Source organism: Egretta garzetta, unplaced genomic scaffold (genome assembly GCF_000687185.1).
Source record: "Egretta garzetta isolate BGI_Z169 unplaced genomic scaffold, ASM68718v1 scaffold7, whole genome shotgun sequence".
NCBI classification, from domain to species: domain Eukaryota; kingdom Metazoa; phylum Chordata; class Aves; order Pelecaniformes; family Ardeidae; genus Egretta; species Egretta garzetta.
The window spans coordinates 110,641-137,588 of record NW_009260350.1 but is presented as its reverse complement, the minus strand read 5'-3'; the positions used below and the strand labels follow the sequence as shown (position 1 = coordinate 137,588).

The window sequence follows — 26,948 nt, the reverse complement described above, 5'->3', positions numbered from 1 at the left end:
GGAGCGGCGGCGTGTGCGTTTGTCCATAAGCACAAAAAAACCGTTCAGACTTTAATTGTCCTTTGCCGAAAGGAATTTCGTGCAGGCAAACTCAGATTGACTGCAGTAAGTTTTGGGGTTTTGTTCTTTTTTTTTTTTTCCTGTTACGCCTTAAACTTTGGTTATGCTCACTTTGATCTCACGCTTACAAGGAGATTGCTGGCCGTAAGTCCAGGTGCTTTCACAGAGTCTTAACTCTCCCTGAGACCTTTGACCCGTGGAAGGCTCTGTGCATATGGAAGTTCTCACTGGAGCTGGGTGGAATTCAGTGTCTTCTTCATTTCTATGTGCTTGTGAAGGGAGGAAGGCTTAGCGAAAAGGAGTCAGTTTGATTAGGTACTGATTTTGTCACCCTTGATTATTAATTTATTTCTAAACAGGAACATAGGGTCATCTCTTATAGTGTCCTTCTAGCATAGCATGATTTAGATAGGTACAGTTGTCATCTTAGGGTTCAAACAGTTCTGACTTTATTATCAATAAATTATGTCAGCACAGTATCGTTCAGGTCAGCCAGGCTGTGAGTGTGCAGACAGATACTTTTTATGTTAAACATCTAGAAATGCATTATGCAATTAATGGATCTGCATTTTGCAGGTCAAGTGAGTGGAATTCCTGACATTGTTAAGATACACTCTGCATTTAGCATAGATCCATTTGATGGATTCATCACAAATAACAGGAACTATTTTATGCTTTGTCTAAAGCTAATCTACAACGTTCAGTGCAGAAAGTGCATTTGTTTCCTGCAGACTTGGAACTATAGCAAAATGGAGAAATCCAGAAGCAGGTAAGCAATAATAAGATGCTACCTTGTTAAAGACCTCAGCTGTAATTTATTTCTTTCTAATTATGACACCTTATGCATAGGACAGAAGTTGAGTTATTCTCATATGAGGGCTTATTGGTCTCTATGGAACATTATTAATGAGAAAGTGTTCCTCTTAAACCCCAAAACCAACAAACACACACCACCCTCAAACCCATCACAAACCACAACTTTACATGGGTTTACATTATCATAACATTCAAATATAAAAATTATGTTCTTGAGCTTGAGATATTAGACTGGAACATACAATATTTGGATATAGTTATTGGCCCAACCACAGAATTGTTCTGTGGTGTTAGTCAGTTCTCTTATTCTGCCCATGCTTTCATTTTCGAACATTACAAGGGAGAAATGATTCTTCTCTGACTCTTATTTTTCATGGTTACTTGACATGAATTCTCAGGGACATGGGCTGTCATCACTACATATGTGTAGCACATACAGTGTTTAAAATTTAGGAATAATCTGTTAAAAATTGCATATGTTGAAAAATCATTAAGTATTGACCTGTTAGACTTTAATACAAAATTTTTACATGTTCTACCCAAGCTTGATTTTTTGACTACTTTGTGTTACATTGTCACTGCATATGGTCAGACCAGGTTTACCTTTGGAGCAGATTAGATGGTTTTAAAGGGAATTGGGTCTAGCAGATGTGTACAAGAACTTCTGCTGAAAGCTATTTTGCATAAATCTGCAAGGGCCTGAAACTCTCTTTCTTCAAAAGTGCATACAGTTGCCTTAACTGTACATCTTGATGTGAACAGAATTATTTTCTCTGCCAGACAGGTCCCACCTCTTTCAGAAAACATTCAAATAATATTTTATAGATCAAGAATTAATCTCTTACACACAAAATATAGGCCTTGTTTTCTTTCATTAGCTTTGTTTTAGCTCCTTGCAGCTTGCTGGAACAAGCCAAAAATGGTATATTTCCTCCTATGAGGTTTTTTTGGGAGCAGGGAGGTGTTGGGTTTTGGTTTTGTTGTTGGTTTCCGCCCCCCACCCCCAATGATTTGTTGTTAATACTGTGAGTGGTTATTCAGCTGAACTCCTGGAACTTACTAGTATGGATTGTTCCAATAACTTTGTGGAACCAACATTTTTTTTTTTTTCCGGCTGCAGCCATGTTTTTCCTAGCTCAGTTCAGGTGATTATTAGGGTGAGACTTCAGACTATCCTCTTCTGTTGCCTGTTACGGAGTTCAAGAATGTGTTTGTGGTTCTAATGTGCAAATTTTCAGGGTGGTGGCAGTGTTTGTTTTGGGTAAGAAGCTTCAATACAACTGGTTCAACAAGTTCTATCTGGTTAGATTTTTTTTTTTATCATTCTTGTTTTCAGAAAATTACTGAGACAAAATACTTGCAGTTCGTAAAAACATACTTGTTATTTTTCAGATTAGAACTATGTGTGAAAGTAAACTATGATGGAAAAATACACCTAATTTTGCTTTTTAATGATGAATATGTAAAAACAGGAAAGGATTTTTAGTTTTTTCAAGAAGAAACATATTTAATTAAAATATGAACAAAACTAGCAAGGAGTTCCTTTTAAAAGCACTGTATATAAAGTGCATTTCATGTTAAAATGAGAAATTCTCACTTCAATTCCCTAGTCCTCAAGAGAGTTTTCAGCAGCAGACAATACCTTGATATCTTCGAGAATAAAAGGCAGGAAAACACATTCAAATCTTCCCTGTAAGGGCACACTGTGTGTACACACATGGGAGGGGAAGCATAAATGCATTTCAGTGCTTTTTCTGTTCAAATTTAGAGGAGAAAGGAATTGTCTGTGACATGATTGCACTGAAATGTGTCTTCCTGCTTGTCTTGGGGAAAAAACTTTAAAATTGCAGATAGTGAAAAATGCCTTGATCAAGAGGCAATAAGTGTGTTTTAGCATTTTGTAGCTGTCAACTTCTATATGTGATTGTATGCCTTTGTTATAGATTAATTTATTGAAATAATGCTACCACTTTGCAGTTAATGTAGTTTAATACAAAATACTACTTCTTTCCTTTTAAGTTTAAAATCTCTGAAGATGCATGAAATCCAAGAACTGCCTAGGCATCAAATGCATGCAGCTGGGCAGTCTGTTGCTCCCCAGTGTGCCAGACATCAATTTCAGGACAGAGGTCATGACCATCTGGATCAAGTTGGGTATACCTGGCATCAAGGAGGAAGGTTAAAAGAATTCCAAATCAGGTGATAAGTACAAAACATAGTTTTCACTGAATGGAGCAGGGGGATCAGACCTAAAGAAGTCTGTCTTTAGTAGTACAAGTGCAGGCTAAGGCAAAGGTTTTATTCATGGGCATGCCAGACAGTTCTGAGGATGTCTTGTGGTATCTTGAGGGCATGCACTGGCACAGTCAGATTTCGTACATTTTGATTTTCTAATATAAAGTTTAAAAATGGCTATTTAACAATATGGTTTTATAGGGGACTGCCAGGTGTAATGATTTAGTCTTGCCCTCCTCTTGTGTTTCTTTACTTTTGTTTGTTGAAGGAATCTTGACAAAAGTGGGGTGGTAATTGTTTAGAGATTAAAAGCCTAATATTCATCGAACAAGTGGGACTGATCTAGCAACTCAGACTTGCTGAAAGAGGGAGGACCTGTTCATGGCTGTGTGTTTTAATTAATTACCTTGTGCTGGCTTTGGTGCTTATTGGGGCCCTCTGTGAGCCAGTTAATTCTTAAAGCCATTTGAAAAAAAAGTGGGGGAAAGGGTGATAGTATCACAATCACTGATTAGCGAGTTGAACTGGTACTAGGAGAAGCTTGCTGAGAAGCAGAACTGCTGTGGGAGAGGTAGGAAGAAGGAAGATGGGCTGGTTTCAGGCAGGAGTAAACATCAGGTTGGCTCAAATATTTTGGAAACAAGTCTGACTCAGTTGACTTCAGGAAAACAGTGATGTTACTACTTCTAAATCACAAAGAGGCTCCCCAGTTAATCAGCAGCCTGCTCATTAGTATCGCTGGCTGTAAGTGGGCTCCCTGGAAGATGTTTCAGCTACCTAGGTTTGCTAAAGAAATACATCCCCATTCAAGTCTTGCAGTGATACCTGGGCCTCTATTTATGCTTGATGAATAGTCCTGTTAAGGGTACTAATTTCAGGGTGTAAATATTTTGTATATGCATTGATCTCTGAAAACATCACCCTTAGTTTTATTACTGAAGCTAACATAAAAGTTCCTTTTTTACTGCTGTGTGGAAATTAACAGAGGAAGGGTACAAAGGCAACTAACCTCTCTTTATACTCCAGATATCTATCGAGGAAATTCTTCTATCTGTGGGCTAAAAAGACATTTGGACAAGTTCTCCCCTCCAAAGCCAGGTAGATACAATTACAGAAATCAGGGGTGGGGGTTTTTTTGTGGGTTTGTTTCTTCTTTTTATGGTTTAGTGCTATACCACTGGGCTAAGAGAGTACTGGCTGCCAAGAAAATATTTGAATATCTTTTGAGATCGCTTGACGGTTTCCTTTGAGTGCCCTTCTTGCTCCTGCTTTTTGTTTGTTTTTAATAATCATGGTTAAACTTTACTAACTAAATTTGTAGGAATTGTGGTTGCCTTGATAAAGTTGAACTGTACATGGATATAAATGATGGGGTATGATTAGGATACCTGCTTTAAAGTTAATGAATTTTCAAAGTTATAAGTAGAGATAGATCTTGGAATTCAGTTCATTTTACTGTTTGCCCTATTGTTCTTAATGTATATCTATATATGCTTTGTATCTGTCTGACTCCAAAATACCTGTGGCAGATGATTCGTTTCTGTTGTTAGTGTTCTATGGAGAAACAACACTTTGATACTCTGTTCTTGTTTTGCTTTAATTTGCATGTTCATTCATGTTTGACCACACACTTGGGAACTGAAGCAGTTCTCAGTGGAAAGACGTGCATTTGTTACAGTCAGAATAAGATCAGGCCCTTAGTTCTCCAATTTCCTTGTACTGTATCAAATTTATTCTGACTATGTCTGCCTTAGTTGGTAAACGGAAGTTCTCCAGTGAACCTTACCATTCTTGTTATTCCAGATGCTGAATTTGCGCTACCTTGGCTGCATGTAAATTTAGGACAATGGTTATTTTCTTTTATTTATGAGGATGAATGGAAATACATTTTATAAAGTTCAGCAAGGAACATAAGCAATAACTAATTGCCTTTTTAGATTTAAGAGTCCCCAGTTCTCTATAGCTTTTATTTGCAATGTTCTGTTAATGCACGAAGTCCAAAAAATTAACATATAGCTCATTTCTTTTTTCTTCTTTTTATTTCTTTTCTGCTTGAGTGCTTGGAATGACTTAGCAACTTGGCTTGGGGTAGGTAGCTATGAATTGCAAATTGTGAGAGGATTCATATGTGTTTCATTGAGGGACCTCTAGGTATTCTGGGCCTAATCCTGTTCTTTTTACAGACATGACCGATTTCATTAAGCTAGTGGGATAGTTGTGATCAAAGGTTGTGAGTCTGGGCTTGCGTGCTTTGTGTTTGTTAGCTTATATGTGTTCATGGGTCCTTATACTTTTCTTCTCTCTGTCACAAATATGAAGAGATGAGAAATTTTTTGAAAGTGTTCATACTCCAGTTGATTACACTTTCCAGATCTTAGGCTGCTACCCAGGTCACCTTAACCACATGGACAAGTATTTGAGAGACTATTTTAAAAGAAAAAAAAAAAATTGCTTGAAATGGCAATTAGTATTGCTATTATGATGATAATTTTTAGTTAGGTGATCAAAATCCTAATTCCCTCATCAGACCCTCCTATATCTGAATTTTTAGTTGCTTGCAATTCAGTTTAAATGTAGCATCACTTCTTACCCGGTCAGGTGTGTTAATTAAATCTGGGTATAAAAGCAGAGGCTGAGGTTAAAGAATTTGAAGGTCATGTGTGACTTGTGAATCCATTTTGTGCATGGCTTAGCATCCATTGGAAGGAGAAGGTACATGAGCAGATGAACAGCTTTGTTTTTAGCACAGGTGACGTGCAACTTGCTGAAGGAGTTCTTAAGCCTATTTAAGTGTTCTTTGGGAAGATTTTAAATTTGGGATGACAAGATCAGCATGCTATTTCTAAGAACACCATGGAAATATCAAAGCATTATAAAATCTGAAGTAGCTTTTGTATTAATTTCTATACATAAAAATATTTTGTGTTAAAATAACAAAGAACAAAATTAGCAAGGAAAATACATGTATAATTATTTATCAACTGTGCTGGTTGTTTGAGTAAAAGACTGAGGATAAAAGATGCAAGTTTTTTGTAGGTCTAAAGTAAGCTGGCACTCTGATATTTGGCAAGTCGGTTAACAACATCTGTCTTTCCTTCTTTGACTTTATGTGAAGTATTTACAGTCAGTAAGCTGATTGCTTCTTGTCATACTTCACAGAGTCTTGGAATAAAGTGTCACAGTAGGGTAGCATTTTTTTAAATGCAATTAGATGCTGTTAGCTTAATCAGATGAGACTGGAAAAGAGGTAGCATAATCTTCATTAAAACTGATTGTGGTCAACCTGGAAACCTGTTCGAAGTTTCTCATGTCCAAATCTTTCAACTGTTTAGATGCTTTCATGACCAGAAGATTCTTCAAAAAACTTTTGGAGAATGGAAGGAGTGGTGGACTGTTTGCAGAGAAAGGAAGCTCAGCCTCAGAGCAGACAGCCATTACAGGTTTGTGAAATGACTTGCTATTTTTGTGTGTATAGAGCAGTATGAGACATTTTCCTTAGGTTCTGAAGGATTTATTAATACTAGTAAGCAAGTTACATCAACAGTACCTCTAGGCCAAGAGCAATGTCTTCATTGCTTATTTTCATATTTTTCTTCCCCTCTTTTTTTTTTTTCTTTTGTTGCTGTTGTCTTAGGATGAAGTCAAAGTTTCCTATCCAACATCTCTTTAGAGTGCAACTGAAAGAATCCTACTTCTAGGCATTGGTAGCTATTTCATTGAACAGTGAATTTTTCATTTTTCAGGCATTTACTCCATAAATTCATATTCAGGGCGTGGAGAGCCTATGTATGCCAGCAGCAAAGAAAGAGGAACAAATGCTATGTTGCAGAGTCTCATGGTAAGTGAAGCGATGGTAACTACCTTTATTTGGGGACATACAAAGATGGGAGTTTCCAAGGGAAGTATTTACACAGAGCCTTTGTCCCTTGTACATGTTTGCACATTGACCTCCCCCACCCCATGGAAGTGTAATGCTTTTAGGTACAGATGGTTGTCTGTCTAAAGCTGGCAGGGGGGTTCTGTTTGATGCACTACTGTGTAGCTATATAGTTCTTTAGGGATGCCAGTGAATAAGCTTAAGGGCCTCTCCATCTGCTCTGGATTGTGTTATTTGTTTTGGAGGGGGTGTGTGAGTGGTTTGGTTGGGTTTGGGGTTTTTTTTGTTTGTTTTTTACTTTATCAAGTAGTGTTCAAATAGATATTTTTTGATAGAATGTGTTATTGGAATTCTCTATCAACTGTGGCTATAGAAATTAGACAATAATTCCCTGTGGTATTAACTGCACATGTTTTATTTGTATTCACTATTCCTTCCAGCTTGTGTCTTGCGCTTGAAAAGAAGCCCAGGCTTTTGAAGTGCCCCTTGTCTTATCATGTAGATTCTACCTTCTGCAATGGATTTGTCCTACTGATGAAGTTGCCTACATTGGTTGCAACTTCCTTTGGTTTCAGGGAATATCTGTTTCCCTGAAGGGGAGGATGGCCCTCTTTTAAAGATGATGCTGTGGTTTTGTTGTCTGCTGATTTGCAAAATAAGTTAACTGGGTCTCTTTGCGTATGAATGTAGCCTCAGAATATTACACGGACTGGCACCTTTGGAAAGGAACTGATAGGTTATCGAGATTTCCTTTCTTGCTGAGTGAGGCCAGAGTACTTAACAGAAGCAGATGCGTGTTACTTAGTCAAAAAGATAGAAAAATGACCTGTTTTAAGGTAGGTTAATACTTGATTCACCAGATCACAAGGAAATCTTGAAAAAAAAAAAAAAAAAAAAAAAGTGTGGTGTTTTTGTAAGTGTAATTGTGAAGTGGCATAAAATCAATGATGTTTTTTCTAGTAACTTTGCTTCAATAGTGTCAGTTCTGACAAGCTGGACCATTGTGAGGAGAAAGTGCAGTGCACTGCATAAAGTAGTAAACTGGAATTTGTGATGCCACTTCTGTTTTTAGCTGCCTGACCAGTCTGCTAAATAAACTTGACTTGTTTCTGGTTGATTTCTCTGCTTGTAATAGAGGGTAACTCTTGAAAAGCTGCTGATGAACCTGATGAACTATTTTTAAAAAAAAAAAACGAACCAAAGAAAATCCTGTAATTCCTGCCCAATAAAATTGTTACACTGAATATTGTTGTACAATTATATACCCTGTAAGCACTGAAGACAAAGCAATGCCATTGTCTGATAATTCACGCTGCTCTGAACAAGTGGTATAATGCTGTCAGCGTTTCAGAGATTGTTGTCAGTGTGACACCCTCAGCCAGGGTGGATGGTCGCAGCTGAGGCTCTGGTGGCTGTTGTTTCAGGGTTTCCCACGAGGTGTCACTGCGGGTTGAGGGGACTGGAGGTTCGGGGACAAGTGGTGTTACAGAGTGGTTAAAAAATGCCAGATTCTTGCATGAACTTAAGATGCTGTAACTTTTCTGTTGTCCACAGCAGATAAACAAAAATTGCTCAGGACCTGGCAGCGCTGGCTGCTTTATGTTGATGTTCAGAGGACAAAACATGGGATGCAGTCTGTGGCACTGGCATTCAGGGAAAGAAGCTGTTTACGGTAAGAATGGACTGGAAACAGGCAGAGAGGCACTAACCATAAGGCTGTGGTTTTTACCTCTGTTCTGTTACCTTTCCTGCAGTGACTTTGCTCTATATTTGATTTTTTTTTTCTTTCTTTCTTTTTTGGGTGTGTGTGTCTGAATTCTTCTGGTGTGCCCACAGGCTGAATTTAAAAGATTGTTATTTATACCTTTTTCCAGTGAGAGGAAGGTGACTTCTTGCACCAAACTATGGAATCTGCATTTGAACGTGTCTGTAACATTGTTTTGACAGCATATCGTGGGCAGTGTGGAGAAGACGACACTACCAGAACTACACTGGACATAAAATGAATATTTTGGCTCTGCAGCATTGGGCCCAGAGCCTGCAATTTCGAGTAAGTCCCAGGAGCTTTAGCTACTACCATTTCTAATGTTTAAGTTGCGTGCACGTGTGACTAATGTTGCAGATTAATAAAAAATAGGCCTTATACTCATTTGCCTTGCAAATTGCAGTGCTTATGATGGAAGAACATATTAGGACATGAGAAAATGGAATGAAATGGTGTCAGGGCAAGTTCAGATTGGACATTAGGAAAAGGTTCTTCACTAGGAGGGTGGTCGGTCACGGGAACAGGCTCCCCAGGGAAGTGGTCATGGCACCAAGCCTGCCAGAGTTCAAGGAGCATCTGGACAATGCTCTTAGTCCTATGATTTAGTTTTAAGGAGTCCTGTGAGGAGCAGGAAGTTAGACTCAGTGATGCTTATTGGATCTCTTCTAACTTGAGATATTCTATGATTCTATGAAGAAGGTCAAAACATCTTTTTTTACAAGAAAAAATTGTTTACAAGAGATCTAGACAAAACAAACTGGACCCATGTCTTGTGTTCGCTAGAAAGTAGAATGTCCAAATGAATTATTACTGTCTTATACAGTGCTTGATGATAGTGAAAGTATCAGAGTTCTCTCCACCAGAGAAACTAGCCAGAGGTAAAAGAAAAGACGTGTGTGAGTTTGCAGCTGTGGCGTTTTGAGCAGGCTATGAAGGGTAGTTGCATCCAGCTCTCTAGAATGCCGAATGCCACAGAGGTCCAATCCACTATCCCATTAGGAAGCGAGGTAGCGCTGGTCAGCTGTTTGACAGCACCTCGCCTCTTTGTAAGACAACATTTCTTATGTCCTAATGAATTTCTGTGAGCATGTTTAACTCCATTTTGGGGTAAGAAGATACAATCCAGCATTTCATACTCTTGAGAGGTTGTCAGCTCCTTGGGTAAATTGTTCATCTTAGCTGAAGTGAAAGCAGCAGGGTTTTCTTTCCTTTGCTGGAACTGTGACTTTTTGTCCATTTCATTAAAAACAGGTGATGGTGTTTAATTTGGCCTGTGCTGCAAGATGGCAGCACTGCCTGTCTTGAGGCTGGTAGTCTAAGGAGATAAACTCGTGACTTGGGAAATCCTTGCCATGTCTCAAGATGTGATTCTCTTTTATGTGAAAATACACTGTCTGAAAGAAAGCCTGTTGTCCCAAAAGTATCATTTTGGCCTTTTAATGGAAAAAGTGTGAAAGTAACAAACCCCCCCCCCCCCCCCCAAAAAAAAAAAAAACCAAAAAAAAAGCCAGAAAAAAAAGAAGTTTGATATTGACATTCTTTGTCTTTGACCTTTTAGTTGCTGACATTCCTTTGGCATTTGGTTGGTTGGTTTTATTTGTTGTTTTTTTCCCCCCCTTGTGGGGAGGAACCTCCTTGCTCCTGGCTTTCACCTTTAGATCTTACATGGAATTTCCTATTGCCTTTTTGTTCTTCCTCTTCTCTTTGTCCTACTTCCCTAATCTTGTCTGATTTTTTTTCCCCCTTACTGCCCTCCCTCCTTAATTGTTCTCTCAGGCTTGGTTGCAGTGGCGAGAGCTGTATTTATACAGCCAGAATGACAAGCAGAAGGAGACTAGGGCAGTAACTCACCATCAGCACTGGGAATTGAAGAGATGCCTGGAAGCATGGCTGGGATACTTAAACCTCCACAGAGCAAAGAAACTTCAGAATGGTGAGTGAAAATAGTGAGTTAGGACAGAACAGGGCTCAGCCCCTTTGCTTAGGGCCTAGTGATGTTTTTTTCTGTTCTAGGAGACACTGCATTGTTTCTGCTTGCTCAACAGATGATGAGATGCAGCTTGACCTGTACACTGTTACAGGTCTGGCTAGCTAAGATTATATACTGAACTGTCAGGAAGATCACCTGCTTCCCGTGCGATTTAAAAGAAAATGCTTTACAGTTCCCTTGTTGAAAACTTGTACATTGCATATTGTATTCTGACTGAGATATCTGTGAGAAGGATATATTCGGGACTGTTATCAGTAAATCTGTGTGTGGATTTTCTTGATAATCAGACAAATCACAGCTCATACAGGATGGTAAAGATGATTACACCAGTTCTTTTGTTTCTTCCCTTGAAGTCACTGGAGTGAGTTCAGACATTTGAGTGAATTGCCTATTGATCAGTTGTAGTGGAAAAGAATCCAGCTGGGATGCCTAGGAACTAGTAATAGGAGTATGCTGAGATGTAAGCAAGCTTGTGTATGTTGAACAAGTGACACAGTGTCTTAACTTCCTCTTCTTGAGTCAGTACAGTATGTTACTGCTTGTGATCAATAGGAAGAATATAGTCTACAGCTGAGCGATACTGTGAATTCTTACCACCATTTTTCAGTGTTAGGGCTTCTGTCACTTCCGAACCAGTGGCTTAAATGTCATGGCCTCATCTGATATAAGTGAGCCCAGGACAGAGCAAGTCATGAGTAATTTGTGTGTTTGTTTTCTAGAGCTGGCCCAAGAGCATCACCGAAGCAGGATGGTCCGGCAGTGTTTCTCTGACTGGCGGCTGTCATGGGAGTGCAGGAGAAGAATGCATGCTCACCAAAAGGACATTGAAAAACTAGGAGCAAGGATTGCCTTGTGGAGAGTCTTTGCGCACTGGAAGCATTGTATCCACTCTGTGCTTAGTGCCTAGCAGGGACAGGTTAAAAGAAAGATTGGGTTAAGCAGAAGTGTTGTGCAGTAGTGGGGGTGACAGCAAACATGTTATCATTAGAAAGGTGTATGTAAGGCTGTACTAACAATTAATAAAACTGTTGCAATTACAGTATATTAGCCTGTTGACAGCTAAGAGCCTGCAGAAGATAAATTTAAGGTTGGGGAGGAATTCCTTATGTAACAGCGAAACAGAAATGTATTGTGATAAGCCAGCAAAATCTAAAAACTTGACTGTAATCAATACTTGCGCAGGTAACAGTGCTGGAAATTCAAAAATTGAAGTAAATTTAGATGGACATCTAGTGCCCCTCTGTGGGAGAAGGTTTCATATATATCAGGATGGATGTTTCTGTGTAAAAGGTACTTTAACTCAGTGACAGATGTTGTACTGTGTGTGGAAGAGACTCAACAGTGTGAGCTGGCTGAAAACCACTACAAGCATCATCTGTTGGTAAGAGCACTGTTATGCATCAGGTGGAAGAGCCTGTGGAGAGAATTTGAGTATTTTGACTGGTGGTGTGCCTTTAATACTAACAGTGGTGTGTGGGTGTTAAGTGGTGGGGTGCATGATCATCTGCCATGGTGAGTTTGGATTGGGCATCAAGTTTCTAAATTCCAACTATCCTGGAATCTGCTAGTTGAATCCAAATGGGGAAACTGTGCTGCTCTCCAAAATAGTTGTGCTTCAATTGGGAAACTGGTGTAGTAGCAGATTAATCTTGATGGTATTGGGTTACCATGCTCGCTGGACGTTTCACCATGAGATTGCATTTTCCCCGATTTTTTTTTTTTTTTTTTTTTTCCCCCCCCTCCCCTCTTTTTCCCCTTTTTTTTTTTTTTTTTTTTTTCCCTCCCCTCACCTCTACCCCAAATGTTTCTATCTGCTTACACTGGTTTTCTACAAGGATTTTTTTTTCCTCTCTGTAGTAATGCATGCATGCTTCTTCTCACATGACTCCAAAGACAGGTTATTGCACATGTAGGTAGTTAAGTGGTTTTGGGTTTGTTTGGGGTTTGGGTTTTTTTGTTTGTTGGTTTGTTTTAAGAGAGAAATCCTTGAACACTGAAAGGTGGGCACAAGCAAGCCTCTAGCTTTTTTGGAACTGAATTATTTTCAAGTGTGGATCAGTACTTATCATAAAAAGAATGGCAATAAATCTGTTTGGATCATAGATTGAAAACATTAGTGACTATAAGAGCACTTCAAGGAAGGATGGTCTCATAATGCTATTTACCATGTTCATCCCTGAATTGAGGTATCTTGGGATTGTAGACTAAAAAACTGTGTGCAGAGGAGACCTAGAAGGGAAGTGGATCATTTCTGGTTTTGATAAGGAGCAAGTTAAGTGTCTTGAACTGAACTAGGAGATAGATTGGGAAAGGACTTGGGTAGTGGTGTTGATAGCTGAAAAAAAAGAGTTAAATGTTTCGCAGTAAAACCCTGGGAAAGTGGAAGGGATTTTCAGTTTAGCTGGAGAAGTGACAGTTTGTGAGAGGAAATTGATGCATGGTTTTGACAAGTTCATAAATCTTAGCTATTGCAAGGATACCATCAAACATAGATTGTCTGTAAGGAGCAGCCAGTTCTAAACTTATCAGTGCTTGCTGATTTGGATTACATGAAAGTTGTGTACGTTTCTTCTTGTTACAGAAACTTGGGTTTAAGGGTCTTTGGCAGAATGTCGTGAACACTCATCTTCAGCAAATGAGAAAAAATCTGTCATACCGTCAGTATCAAGTTACAGTGAGTTTGACTTTTTTTGTTTTGTTCTTGTGTTAGTTTTTCTTAAGCTGTCCTATTGGCTTCCACTTTCACCTACAAAATACTTTGTTATTAAATCAGTGGCTTTGTTCCTAAATACCAATAGCCACAGAAAATCTCCTGTGTAAGTCAACTGTCAGTCTTAGATAAGTTATTTTAGTTTTCTGTTTTCCTATGTTTCCAGTGACTTTTTGTTTTACCAGAAAAATTCATAGCAGGTTATAAAACAAGTTTGATATATGAAGCAGTGCAGAAGGCAACCATTGCAGCATGCAGTTTCAGTAGGACACTTAATTCCTTTCTTTGTGTTGTTCTCCGCCCTCAATACCTATGGCTTTTTATGTCTTTGTTGCTTTATGTCAGGTGCTTCAGAAGTTCTGGAACCGTTGGAAGTCCCGTTTGGAAGAGAAGGAGGAAGAACAGCACCAGGCCTTAACATCAGTGGCTCATGCCCGTTACAGGTATGAAGACTGATATTAATATAAAATTGTACAAGTGTGGCATTTGTGGGCCTTTGGTTCTCTCTTAAAATCTGGTAATACCTTTGGTAGCATGACCATCCTGATGCCTCTTACATTTTCCATGAGTAATGGACAATTTACATCTGCTTGTCTGTGAAATGTGAGAGGGAGATTGATGAAGCCTTGCTCTGAAGCTTGTTTAGATTTAAAAGCTGGACATTTTACTGGTAAGAGCAGTAGGTTGCAGCATGAGCATGGACAAAGCTCCAAATGCTTGCTACTGCTTTACCCTGAGGAGGAGTGAGGGGGGGTTGATGGCTCACGTATGCTACCTCTGCTGCTAGAGGTACTCTGAGTGAAGGTAAGGCTTTTTTGTAGAAGCTAAATGTATTTAGTCCTAGGAATAAGTCAACATTAACAAAGCAGCCAGAAGGCTTTTAAATTTGACCTGTGGAGTTTGGTGGGGATTACACGTTTGTCATGAAGTTGAAAGGGTGAAAACTTCCATGGCAGCTTGCCAGAGCTCAGCTTCCCTGTTGGTCTCTGATGCACATATATGCCATCGGACAAGTCAGTGCCCCCGCTGCTGTGTCTGGTAGTAAGACCCAGGAGATACCTCAGAAGGGCCATCAGTTGAGATTTGTGACTGTCTACAGAGCAAAGACTCTTGCTGACAACTACCAGTACCCTCCACGAAGACTTAACTCATGTTGTTTACCAACCTATAAACTTGTAATGAGCTGTAATAGCTACTTACTAAAAATTATCTGGTAAAAATCCAAAATCTCTTATAGTCTTCTTTAGACCAGAGAAGAACTGGGACTCGCTGACAGTCTAATACATGGAGCCACATGACTGAGTTATGAAAATAACTGATGTAATTTGAACTGGATGCTATTTGCACTAGGCTGTAGCTCAGAATTCTGGACTAAGATGCTTCTACTGTATGCTTGTTTTGTGTGAGAGGTGTATAGCACTCAATCACAACTACATATTAATTGCATTTTTAGGATACTAGTTGATAATGAGACTTGTGCATCCCTGGGGAGGAGACCTAGCAAGTATTATCTTTATCTGGAGAGAAAGAAGCTTTGCTAATGAGGGCAACTAACCTGACCTTGTTCATAAAAGAAGGCTCTGGTAGAATCCCTTCTGTGTTGAGATCAGGCCACGCTGCTCTCTATTATTTGTTGTTATAACTTTTTTCAAGTCCTATTATGGTTGGTTGGGTTGGGTTTGGGGTTTTTTTGTTGTTTTTAAGTGAAAAAGTAGAGTAGGATTTTTGAAATCTTTCCAAGGGAGGAGGGAATCGAATGGAGTGGATAAGAAATGAAAGGTTACTATATAATTTGTGTGTGTGTATGTGTTTATAAATAAAATAAATTACTTGGTCAGAAGTCGGAACAATCTTTTGAATGATCTGAATGAAAACAGGGAGTTCTAATAGCTTCAGAAAATTCATTAGTCTTACCTCATGTATTCTGGGTAAGATTTCTCTCCTGCGCTGACATTCTCCCTTTTTGCTTGCAGGAGGGTGTTGATGAGACAGGTATTTGACACATGGTTGCTGAAGGCGTGCAAGCAGCAAGAATACCGAATGGGAGAGCAGAGGGTAAATGTAACTCTTCTACCTGGCCTTGCTTAGGAAATAGAGGGGATGATTTCATAATCACTGTCTGCAAACGTCAGTTAGCATGAGTTGGACTTAATTGGGTGTTGTAAATTCCCTTTTACCTGATGAGGGATCAAGTCAGGGGAAACAGATTACAACCAATGTTTACTAATCACATTTTTTAAGTTAAGCTGTTTATTAATAATAGAATCAAGCTGTTATTATTAGAGGATAACTATTCACACAGTTCATTCGCTTATTCCCTCACCCAGTAACTATGTGTGTGCTCCCTCTCTCTCGCACTCGCTCTGTTTCATAGTTACCTGGTTGAAACAATAAGAGTAATAAAGGGCCAACCCCAACCTATTTCAGAAGTGCAGGGTTGTACTGACAAGCTAGTTGCTGCTTGGCAGGCATCCAGAAATCCCTTAGGGGGTCCTTCATTTCCCAAGATGTGTATATAATCCTGTAGCCTTAATATATATCATCCACTGCCTTCTTTTAGGTGGTCTGAGTTACACAAGTCATAGTTGACGGTAGCGTGTGTGGGTGGCCTTGTGCAGATACGGCTGACTCTTGGTGTTCTGAGTTTATCAGTTCTTGCAAATTCAACAGGACTGGTTTCTGGAGCTTTTGGGAGTCTTTCACATGCTACTTATCAGCTTGTATTTTTCCTCTCTTTGGCCTGCTGTTTTCTGATAACGGTTTCTCCATCTACATGCATATAGGTATCTGTAGAACATGTTCACATAAACCAGCAGCAAAGGGGCTTTGATGACGTGTCCATTGCTGTTCAATGTGAGAAGAGGAAAACAAACATTGGACAGCTCTGTGCATGTCACCTTTAAGGAATTGTCTTCTGTGTTTGTAACTGGCCTGTACCGTGAATTCATTGCCACCTTCTTTCCATTACAGGCTGTGCTTCATTTTGAAAGGCAACTTTTGCGTTGTTTCTGGTGCTTCTGGTGTAGAAGAACAGCTGCACGTTTGGAGGAGCAAGAGAGCTTGGTTCGTGCAAGAGACCACTACAGTAACCTGCTCCTGCTAAAGGCTTTCTGTCTGTGGAAGCAAAATACTCAGGAGAGAAAAACAGAGTGAGTCCCTTTTTTTAAAAGGGACAATTATTTGGATTGGCCCTGTGGTGGCCTACTTTTGACAAAGCAGCATTTAATTCACAATGATTCTGACTTTTTGTGCTTTAGAAATCTGCTGGTTTGTCTTTCACTCGATAAATTACTTACTGAAAATAGCGAATGTGGATGCATGCCTGGGCTAGAGGGGTTCAGTAACATGGATTGCACTGTACGAGAAAAAATTAAATTATTTTTCTTATAGGAGGCTCAAGGAGATGCAAGCCTTAAGATTCCACTATTCAAAGTGTCTGCAGCAGGCTTGGAACAAGTGGAGGGAGGTGAGAGAGTTAACAGATGGGGAAGGGCTTAAATTCTTTTTGTTATGTTCAGATTGCTTTTACCCATATGGCTAGAAATTAAGTTGTTTATTTTAAACACCAGTTGTTCCTAAGCTCCCCTCACTTCCCAGGTGAATAAAACCAGTTTAGTGTGGGTGGAACAGGAATTATGTAGGGAGGAGGGGGAGTTCTTTGACTTCTTGTTCATTTTTTTAGGTATAATGAGAATGGGCCCATAGTTAGGAGATTAATCTGGGAATGTAACCAGAGGTAGTGTGATGAAATCGTCCCTTTGCCAGTACTGTGTATGTCTTTCTCAAAACTTTAATTAGAAGTTTGCAGCAAGGCCATGCTGTACAGTCTGTAGTTGTGTCCAGGTCATAGCAGGTCCTGTCAGATGGCACTTCACTTTTATGCTGGGCCTTTTCCGTACCATGATGGGAGGTACCAAATATGCCTTGCAGCATGTCTCGAGAATCTACGAGAAATTTTGGAGTTGACGCTAGTCTGTTGGTCCAGAACTGTTAACTTGAGTGAATTGCATCAGTCTTCAAGAGGATTCCTAAAAAGGGCAGAGAAAATAACCCCTCAAATAGGCTTTTTGGAGGAATGGTAGAGTGTAGTACCAGTTTGAATGAGAACCTATTCTAGCAAGATAAAGGACTGATGTTTCCCCCAGAGACTGGGAATGGTCCTTTTCCCTCTGCTCTCTGCCATTGCTTGTTTTCCCTCCATCATGTGTACATATCCTTTTTTTTCTTCCCCTTCCCAATCTCCTTGTAGTATGTGGGACATCAACATGAGAAATGGAGGAAGCTGGTGCAAGCAGACATGCATTATCGGCACAAATTACTGGGCAAGACCTTGGCAGCCTGGAAGGTAGGAGGGAATGTCCTTTTGTCTGTGGGACTTGTCTGTGTGTGCTTAAGTGTTTCAGTGAGAACTGAAGAGCTGTCACGCTGTTTCTCTCCAGGCACTTACATACCAAGTGTGCAAGGTAGAATGGAGGCTATTGCATGATTGTATACTCTCTACCATTGCTTTTTGTAGAGAAAGAACCAATGTGATCTTGTGGCTTTGGTGAAGAGTATGTAATAGCATTAGCTAGAGTGTAACGACTGTTCCTCTCGGAAAAACAGCATTTGATTTCAGTGGCTGTAACCTAATTTTTTTTTCCCTGTACTCTACTGCTGCTGCTACTCTACTAAGCTGCTACTAAGAGTTTCTAGATTTCTTCTCTTCTCAGAGATGTTTGCAGTTGGGGAAAATTTTACCTCTCACTGCTTTTCTTGCAGAGTTACCAACATAACATACAGTGCATTCTATACCAGGTAGCTGAAAAGGAGAAACAGCACACTAGACTACTGCTTCGGTAAGCCTGTGTTTCCTTGTAAAGCCTGAGAGAGAAGTGACTGCACTGCAGTCAAATTACTCTTTTTCTTTCACTGCCACCATTGTAAATTTTTGAGTATTAAGTGCTGGGAATTGACTCTGTACATTGTTGTTTTTGTGTGGGTCATCTGCCTAAAAGAAGTCAACCTCTTTCTGGATTCCCATCTGGTTTGCTTTAACTTTTTTAAAAATCTGTCTTTAGTTCCATGAGAGACAGCAGGCAACAAATTGTATCATTCCCTGCAGTGCATGGATTCTGACTGCTGTGATATTAAAGCAGCTGTGAAGGTGTAGAGGCTGTCTTGCATTATAGTGAGGAGAGCAATTAAAGATAATATCACTTCGTATTGGTTGTAGTTGCTTTAGTTTTAACTACCTCATTTCTTTTTAGTGCTATACAACCCAAGTCTCTTGCAGAGCCTGACTGACTCAGCTTAAGATGCTACGTTTAAGGCTGTGTTCTGTTTTTGCATTACCTTCTCTTCAGCAGAGACCTGAAGGGGCAGAAGTTGATTTGTAAGACTGAGTTTACAGAGGCAGCTGGTTTTGGTTCCCATGCGAGTGAGAAGGTACCAAATGAACAAGTGAGAATCATTCTTAATGGGTTTTGTTTGTTTTAAATTTTTTTCTACGTTTTGCCTTCAGACAGCTTCTGTGTACGTGGAGAGAAAATGCTCTTGCTCTTATACATGAAGCTAAGGCAACTACTCAGGCAGATGAGCACTACAGGAGAGCAATCCTGTCAAAGGTAAGGTCTGTATAGCAGATACCAAGGTCTAAGTTGACCCCCCGGCAGGGGTCAGGTAGTGCAATTATAAGGACCAAAAATTTCATCTAACAGTCACTACTAAGAAAGGTCTAACAAGTGGGAGTCCCATCTTATTTTTACGCGCATCTCTGAAACTGTTGTCTCTGAGCTCATGGGTTTTCCTCTTCCTTTCTTTCTTTCTTCCCATTTCTTAGAAGGAGGGGAAAACCAGTAGTGTGATACAGCATAGTAGTATTACCTGGGAGGGGGAGACAGGCAGGTGGATGGAGGGACAGAAAAGAACAATGCCTTGAAAAACTCCAGGGGGATGCTCTGAAAAATTAAATGCATTGCTGCATTTAATTTGTAGGAAATTTGCACTGTCTTGCTGAGCCTCATGTGAAAAATGAGATGGAAATGGTTATGGTGCCAGCAATGTGGAGTACATTGCTTCCCCTCCCAAAGAACATTGCAGTGTCACTCTGTATTGTCTCTTATTTGCGTTATGTCTTCAGGTGTTGCTGCAGTGGAGATACACTGCCTCGCTGCAAGTGTGTTACCGTCAGCAGAAGATGACAGCTGTGATGGAGGCCAGAAAACATTTGGATATAGGTGAGCTGATGGAGATAATTAAACTCTCAAAAGACTTGGCTATCTATGTACGATCCTTAGAAAGAGGTGGCTTAGTAGGCCAGTCTTTTGTGTCATCTTTACAGATGAAATGACTGGATGGTCTATTAAGCCTACAAGGGATGTCCCCATAGAACAGGGAGTGACTTGGGACCAGTGATCCGTTGAAGGCTTCTTTTGTGACTTGCGCTTCTCTATTGGTTCCTTGTCTATATGAGGGATGGCAACACTTCCTTCCTCAAAGGAATTTTCCATTACTAATTTTGAGAAGCTGAGACATCTCTGTTTTAAGGGCAGTACAAGTAATCTTATTAATTACTGCTTCAGTCTTTCTCTAGAAATTAATACAGAAAGGCCCTCAAACTCTGCAAGCATTTTTCATGGTACCAGCCACGTTCTTGACATGAGGACTCTGGAGCACAAAGAGGTCAAATAATTTCCTAAAGATTATAAAGAATGTCGATGGCAGCAGGGAGGACTTGCAAGTCACAGCTCGCTGTCCGTTACCTGAAGTATTTTATGATCTTCCTAGTGCTGAGTATTGTTGATGTTAAATATTGCTAGAACAGTCTGGAAGAGTAGCTGATCACTTGGTACTCTCTGAGATTGATAGTATTCTTTTGGTATATTAACTAACTTATCTTCTCTTAACAGTGCATTTACAGACCCTATTTCTTCACTGGAAGGAGTTAACTAGGGAGTCTCTGATGCTGAGGGCTCAGCAGCATAGGGCAGTACAGCACCACCAGCAGCACCTACTCCAGAAGTACCTGGTGAAATGGAAGAAGTATCATCAGCAATGCCTTGGGAAAATGGTGAGAAGGATCAGCCACCTCCCCAGCCAGTGACCCAGGGTGGGAAGTTGTGGGTGTGGAGGAGCAGGTGAAGGGAATGGTAGTCTTGGCTGAGGAGGAGAATGACAGCCTTGTGCACTGAGGAGGAAGGAACATGCCTGAAGAAGCTGTGATAGAGCTAATAGACTTAACAAGAAATGACAAGCTGGACTTCCCATGTGTGGGATCATTTACCGTTAATGAAATCCTTGCTGGGCACATAGATATTTGCAAATGGGGTTACACTGTAGGGCACTTAGATATTGAGGGTGGCCTCAGCAGGACAAAGGGAGGATGATAAAGGCTGTTTGGTACCTGTTCTGCTCTAGCTCTGATAAGTGGGGTTTGTCTGCAAGTGACTCACTGTTTTGATTGCCTTACAGCTGCTGCAGAGACAGGGAGATAAGCTAATGACTCATAGACTTTGCTCTGCTTCCTTCTCTTGCTGGAAGACACGGGTAAGGAATTGTCCCCTGGGACAATATTACTTAGCTCCTTGCTGATCCTTATCCTTTCTTCTCCTTTGTATTCCATTTACACATGAGGGCAAAAAAAATTGTTTAAACATCTTCTGGATTTTGCTTCGACTAGCACAACAGACACCTTGCCATATGCTGGGTGAACTGAGTAGGTTATTCTGCTATGGCTCCACCAGCACTTTGTGTTTGGTTCATGCTCTGGCTAGCATTTCTGGTGTCTGGCACATGTAAACTTCTAACATGGTTGCTGTGCAATTTTTTTCCCTATAGCTGTTGCAGCAGCAATGGGAAAAGCGGAAGACGGTGCAAGCATTGTGGCACTGGTCCCTTTCATTGCAGAGGAAGGTAAGAGTGTGTGGGGGTCAGGGGCAGACAAGTGAATTTGCAGATGTGCAGATTTTACTGCAATCAGCAGAGTGCACATTGAATATCTGTTTCCTTTCATCTTTGGGGTGCTAGATGTTATTTTAGGATGCTGGAAAACTGTTCCTAAATCCTCTTACCAGATTAAAAAAAATTTGCCCATGTTTTTCCCCATCCAGCCTCAGCTGACTTAAATCCCTGTCCCTTTGTCCTTGTGGTAGTGTCCTGCTGATGCTGTAGCTCTGCCTATCGCTCTCTAGTGGAAAGGAAAGTGTTCCTTTCTGTAGGGGGAGTCTCTGGCCCGGAATCTGTCTTTGTAACACTTGAAGCTATCTGCTGTTCACGTTGTAGGTATTTGATGCTTGGCTCAGATTTGCCAAGGGGCAACAGCAGAAGAAAGATTGCATTGAAAAAGCCACAGGAGCTTACGACACTGCTGTTCTGAGAGAAGGTGTAACCCAGGTCTTGAGATACACCACTGGCATGAAACAGTTGGGGGATCAGCTCCAAGCCCAGCGCCAGCTGAAGGTGAGACAAGTGATTGCTCAGATACATCCAGGACTGGTCTGCTCTGATCTACTCTCTGTGGAGCCCTGAGTCTCTGCTTTCGTTTGGATCTGACATACGCTTTTGCCTGTGGTTCAAAGCAAAACACCCTGTCCTTTCAGTCAGCTGAGACTAGAGCACTTCAGACTTGTGTTGCTAATTGGGAACCTTTCTTAATGAAGCTATTTCAAAACTGGCCAATTACTACCAAAGACGGTAGAGCTGGATGAAACCTTTGCCTGTGGGTAGAGTCTGGGCTTTAAATTCTGTGCTAGAATGAAGAATTAGAGGCTGCATTTAATCCTGTCTTAGCTTTAGCACTACTTACACCTTCAAATATGGGCTAGTGCCACTTCTGCCCAGAGTATCAGCCCAGCCCTGTGTGTGGAAAGGAAGCTAGGGATGCCTGTATTGATTGCTCTCTTCCTGTTCCTGGGCAGCTTTCCCAGCTCTTTTCCAGGTTTTCAAGACACAAGTTCTTCCATTTGCTAATGTGCAGCCTGCCTTCTTGCAGAAGTACCCAGCTAATTCTCTTTACCCAAATGTTACCACAGTGGACCTGCTAATTTAGCTTAGAGAGCTGGTATGGCTGTGAGGTCATCAGAAATCTCAGTTCCTTTCTTTTCCCTGGGTGGCGTGCTGTTGATTCCTACTTTCAGCCATCAAATGCTCTGCTATTCTTTGTGTTGGCAGGCAGCCTACAACCTTCACCAGTCAGTGTATCGTTGTGCCATGCTGTGGAAACAGAAGGCTCTCTCCAAGAAGTTAAATAAGCCTTGTTCTTTTCTGCCACCTCTGAAGAAGCAAGTGACATTTAAAATGCCTGATGTTAGCCCTGAGACAAGAGGACATTCATCAGAGGAAGAGCCATGGCCTTCAAAATGCAGTCATCTACCATTTCACCTTGCTGATGGGGACTCGGTTCTCAGTCATCTGTGAGTGTAAAGTTCTAGTCCCTCCTGTGTTTCTCTGGCATATATGTCGTTTTGCATAAACGTAGTCATTTGTCACAGGAACAGTTACACAGAGAAACATTTGAAAGATTTGTTTGGTTTTACCATCATGAGAGCTTATCTTGCCTAGGTGACCTACAGCTGTCCCTGAAGCTCTTCTTTTTTCACTGAAGTCATATATAGGGTCTGATGAAATTATAAACATCAAGATCCTGGCTGTGTAGACACTGAGCTTTCTTCTTGCCCCTTTCTTTCCCTCAGGGAAGCTATTCCTTAAAAAATTCTTACTGATCATGGGGCAATTGCAAGGAAGAATCTTCCATGAAGCTTCTCAGTCCAGGACAGGAGTCTTACAGGGAAATAAGGCGACAGCTTCACATTTCTTTACGCTAGCATATGCTGCCAAAAGAAGTAGTTCTGTCTTGTTCAGTTCTGTCCCTTCCACCACTCCTCATTTTAGCACAATCATTCATATGGGGAACCAGATTGTGACATTAATACAGGTCAAAATTTAATCTTTAAAAATTATCATTGCATGCAAGGGGAATGTTGCAGAGCAGGGATGAATGATGGAGCAGGACTGTTTCTTTAGCTGCAATGCCAGCTTATGGCAACTGAAAATAATCATGGGTCTGGGACATCATTGGTTCTGTTTTGTTCTTTTCAGAAATGCTATTCAACAAGCAAGGTTACCATCACAGAGGCCTGACTTCCTTCTGGAATCTCTAGAAAGCAAGGAGCTGCTGGGACCTCCTTTTACTGGGTAGAAAATCTGTTTTTAAAAGTAAAGAGAAAGAGAGTGACTTACAATGGGCCTTATGCTATGCTTATTCCCTTAAATCCCCTTCATAATACAGAACATTCAGTAATTATGGGACTGTGCTTTACTCTCTCTCTACTATCAAAAAGACCATGGTAACCTGAAAAACTTCAGGTTTCTTATGTGAAGCAGATAAGACTAAGGGAACTTTCCAGTTAAATAGTAACCAACGCCTTTGTTTCATTAGTGAGAGATTTTGAGGGAAAGATAAGGCACATCACTTATTTCCAAAATTAATGGGCTTAGTTAGTAAGTAAAGTTTCCTTTTCTGTCAGTCTTGCCCCATAAACTTGGAAGTTTGAGTTGTGCAGGATGCTTTTTTGGCTACAGATCGTATTTGCTCTGCAACAGGTTTGGGTCTGGATTTAACTAATCTACTGGGGAATCATTAATGATTCTTGTAGTGCAGAGCCAGAACTGAATACTTCTCTCTGTCTTGGCCAAATCAATTTCACTGCTCTAAAAGGAACTACTTTTTTATTTTTACTTTCCCTAAAAGGTGTACACTGCTGAAATTGTTCAACTAAGCAGTGGTTTCACTGTCTTGGTGTTCTGCACTTGTTTTAGTTATGGTATCGCTTCTTAGCCCTGAAAGTGAGGGAGCTGAAACTACTTTTGCTATGGAAGCTGAAATTGCTTTTAAGCAGATGTTTAAGACTGAGCATTTTTGTGAAACTGTTCTGTAAATAGCTTTAGAGAGGGGAAATATCTGTCAATTTCCTGTCGAAACCTGAGATTGCTGCTTCTGCTCCCTTCTTTCTCTTGTCCCCAAACCAAAATAAGGCAGGATTTTGTTAATGGGTTGAATTTACAGCTCTAAAGAAATTGTTTCAGCCTGGATTAATGCGGTGGATTTGGAGCAGGGCAGGTAGGAGTAATGGAAACCTTAACTGCTTTGCTGCTTTTTTGGGTTTTTTTTGGTTTTTTTTGTTTGTTTTTTTTTTTTAAACCACTGTGATGTTTTTCTGTTTTGAATGGAAACCTTAACTGCTTTGCTGCTTTTTTGGTTTTTTGTTTGTTTTTTTTTTTTAAACCATTGTGATGTTTTTCTGTTTTGTTTTTTTTTTTTTTTTTTAAATTGGGGTTTCCTCTGCATAGTAAAGCAGCTAACTGGACACCTGTAAGCAAGGGAATCACAAGATTCTGCCTTTTTTTGCACTGACTGCAAAGGACAAGTCTAACAGGTTGCAATGGACAGGGACCTCATCCTCCTTCCTTTACAGATCACAGGCATCCTTTCAGCAAAGATCTGTGAACAAATGTCCTGCGCAGACTGGGAACCTAATGCTGACACCTCAAATGGAAGAAAGTACCTGTAAATGTCTCTCTCAAATGGACAATACCACTTATTCCTATCCATGTCTCACACATGCTGCTCTCCCGTCTGTACCCCTGTGGACACATGATGTGCGTCGTGCCGTTCAGAGGCCAGAGCTATGGTCTCCTTCATCTTTCGTGCCCCAAATGAAAGCTGGAGCAGAAATGGTGAGTGTACTCACTCCTCTGGACTGCCTGTCTGATGGTTGAGTTATTCTTCTCTTATTCTAGCTAGCATCTTAAAAGCTGACTAAATTAACTGGCTCTGAATGCCCAAGAACTGTTTACCACCAGTCTGAAGCAATATTTCACCAATCCATGTGTAACTCATGCCTTTTTTCCTGGTCTTGTGTCCTTCCTGGCAGGGTGCTTTTCCTGGCAATTTACATGAGAGTGCTGCTCCTTTGAAGAGTTCAGAGCAGTTAGTTTGCCAACCAGATTACAGGGGTGTAAGAGTAACTCAGTTTAGTAGCAGGGGCTATGGCTGAGAGTCTCAAAAATTTAAATTCACTTTACCTGCAAGTAGGTGCTTGCATTTTAAACATCTCCGTTCCACACAGAATGGGAGGTGTTAATCTTGATATCTCCATGCTAGAAATGAAAGACCCCATTTTTTAAGCTCTGCTTCTGTGGTATTTTATGAGAGGGGCTCAGTGACTACAGGCGATGTCTGGGTGGGAGTAGGACTTAGTAGGTCAGGTGCATCCTACTTGTAGGACTTACTCAAGAAAACCCTTTGAGGAAAAATCCCGTATTGTTCTGACCTTGTAGAGACGAGATCTGCCTGTGGGTGGTCACAAAGGAGTCCATTCCCAAGAGTCTCAGCAGGACTCTGTGGAGCAGAAGTTGCGACCAAATTTGCAGCCATGTTTGCTGTCACCTGAGGACTTGGGGGGAAAATGGAGTCACCAAAATACAGGTAAGTCCTCAGATCTAAACTGTAGCAGTTAGTGTGTCCTCCAATACACACAAGACTGCAAGTCAGCTCCACAAAACGTAAGGGGGACAAGGCATTCTTGTATGCCTGCATCAGGAGGTGAAGAGTATCAGTCATTCCTTTTGGGGATGGTAATACAGTTTTACAGACTCTGGTGAAAGAGGGGGCTAAAGCCCTGTTCTAGAGACTGAAGGATGGGAACTCCTAGGGGTTGGCTTCTTTTAGCAAGAATGTGCTCAAGTGCCGAGTTCATGTACATGAGGCTGAATGTACAGCAGAACTCGCTTCAGGAGGCAAGAATTCACCCAGTAAGGGTCTCTTAAGTTTTCCCTGTACTTACAGTATGGTTGTAAAGGGGACGGATGGTGTCTAAGCACCTCTCAACACTGTTTTTAATGATGTAAGGGCATGAAATTTGTGTTCCATGGGACTAGACTTAACTACTTCCTTCTCAAGTCAATGTAAACCACTAAATCATGAATAGGCCAAAATAGCATTTGTAGTACTAAACCATTCACTAGAGCATTTCTTATCTTTTTTTGTATGTTTAAACTGAGTCTAGAGAGCTTGTAACGCTGTCAGGACTCCTGCCCTCTCACTGTACTGTCTTTTGGGTGCATAGGTACATGTCACAGCGTGACAAAACATGTGAAAAGGACTCAGGGGGAGTTCTGTGTTTCCGATGTACTAACGTGACTTTCCTTGGTAAGAAGAAACAGCGTAAGTCTGTTGTTCTACTTCCATTGCTTGTGCCTTCTATTTTCCATTCAGCTGAAGGGGAAGAAAGGGAGCACAGTTCCAGAGAAGAAATGGTGTTGCAGAGAAAGCTGGAAGTTGAACTTCGACACATCCAACAGCAGATGCAGTACTACTTCAGCAGGTTTGTTGCAAAGCCCCTTTAGCCAGCCTTTCTTCATGCTGTCAACTCAGTATTGCTTTTTTTGGATGTACCTGCTTTGAAAATAACCAGTCTGTTCACAGCAGAACTGTGAATGAAACCGAGAAAAGTTC

General features: G+C 40.7%; 1 protein-coding gene across 1 annotated transcript; it reads left to right on the top strand.

The window, feature by feature from the left end:
- Nucleotides 1-760: 760 nt before the first annotated feature.
- SFI1 (SFI1 centrin binding protein) lies at nucleotides 761-26,839 on the top strand. Its single transcript, XM_035898308.1, has 28 exons — nucleotides 761-829; nucleotides 2,896-3,075; nucleotides 4,138-4,209; nucleotides 6,444-6,551; nucleotides 6,855-6,949; nucleotides 8,543-8,660; nucleotides 8,936-9,038; nucleotides 10,530-10,686; nucleotides 11,463-11,624; nucleotides 12,054-12,124; nucleotides 13,325-13,417; nucleotides 13,799-13,896; nucleotides 15,427-15,508; nucleotides 16,424-16,602; nucleotides 16,844-16,919; nucleotides 17,703-17,798; nucleotides 18,215-18,291; nucleotides 18,957-19,059; nucleotides 19,575-19,671; nucleotides 20,344-20,504; nucleotides 20,906-20,980; nucleotides 21,272-21,346; nucleotides 21,716-21,892; nucleotides 22,604-22,845; nucleotides 23,531-23,626; nucleotides 24,907-25,168; nucleotides 25,772-25,919; nucleotides 26,709-26,839. The coding sequence occupies exons 1-28, from the start codon at nucleotides 810-812 to the stop codon at nucleotides 26,837-26,839; spliced, it is 3,354 nt and encodes a 1,117-aa protein (XP_035754201.1). The 5' UTR covers nucleotides 761-809.
- The last annotated feature ends 109 nt before the right edge of the window (nucleotides 26,840-26,948 follow it).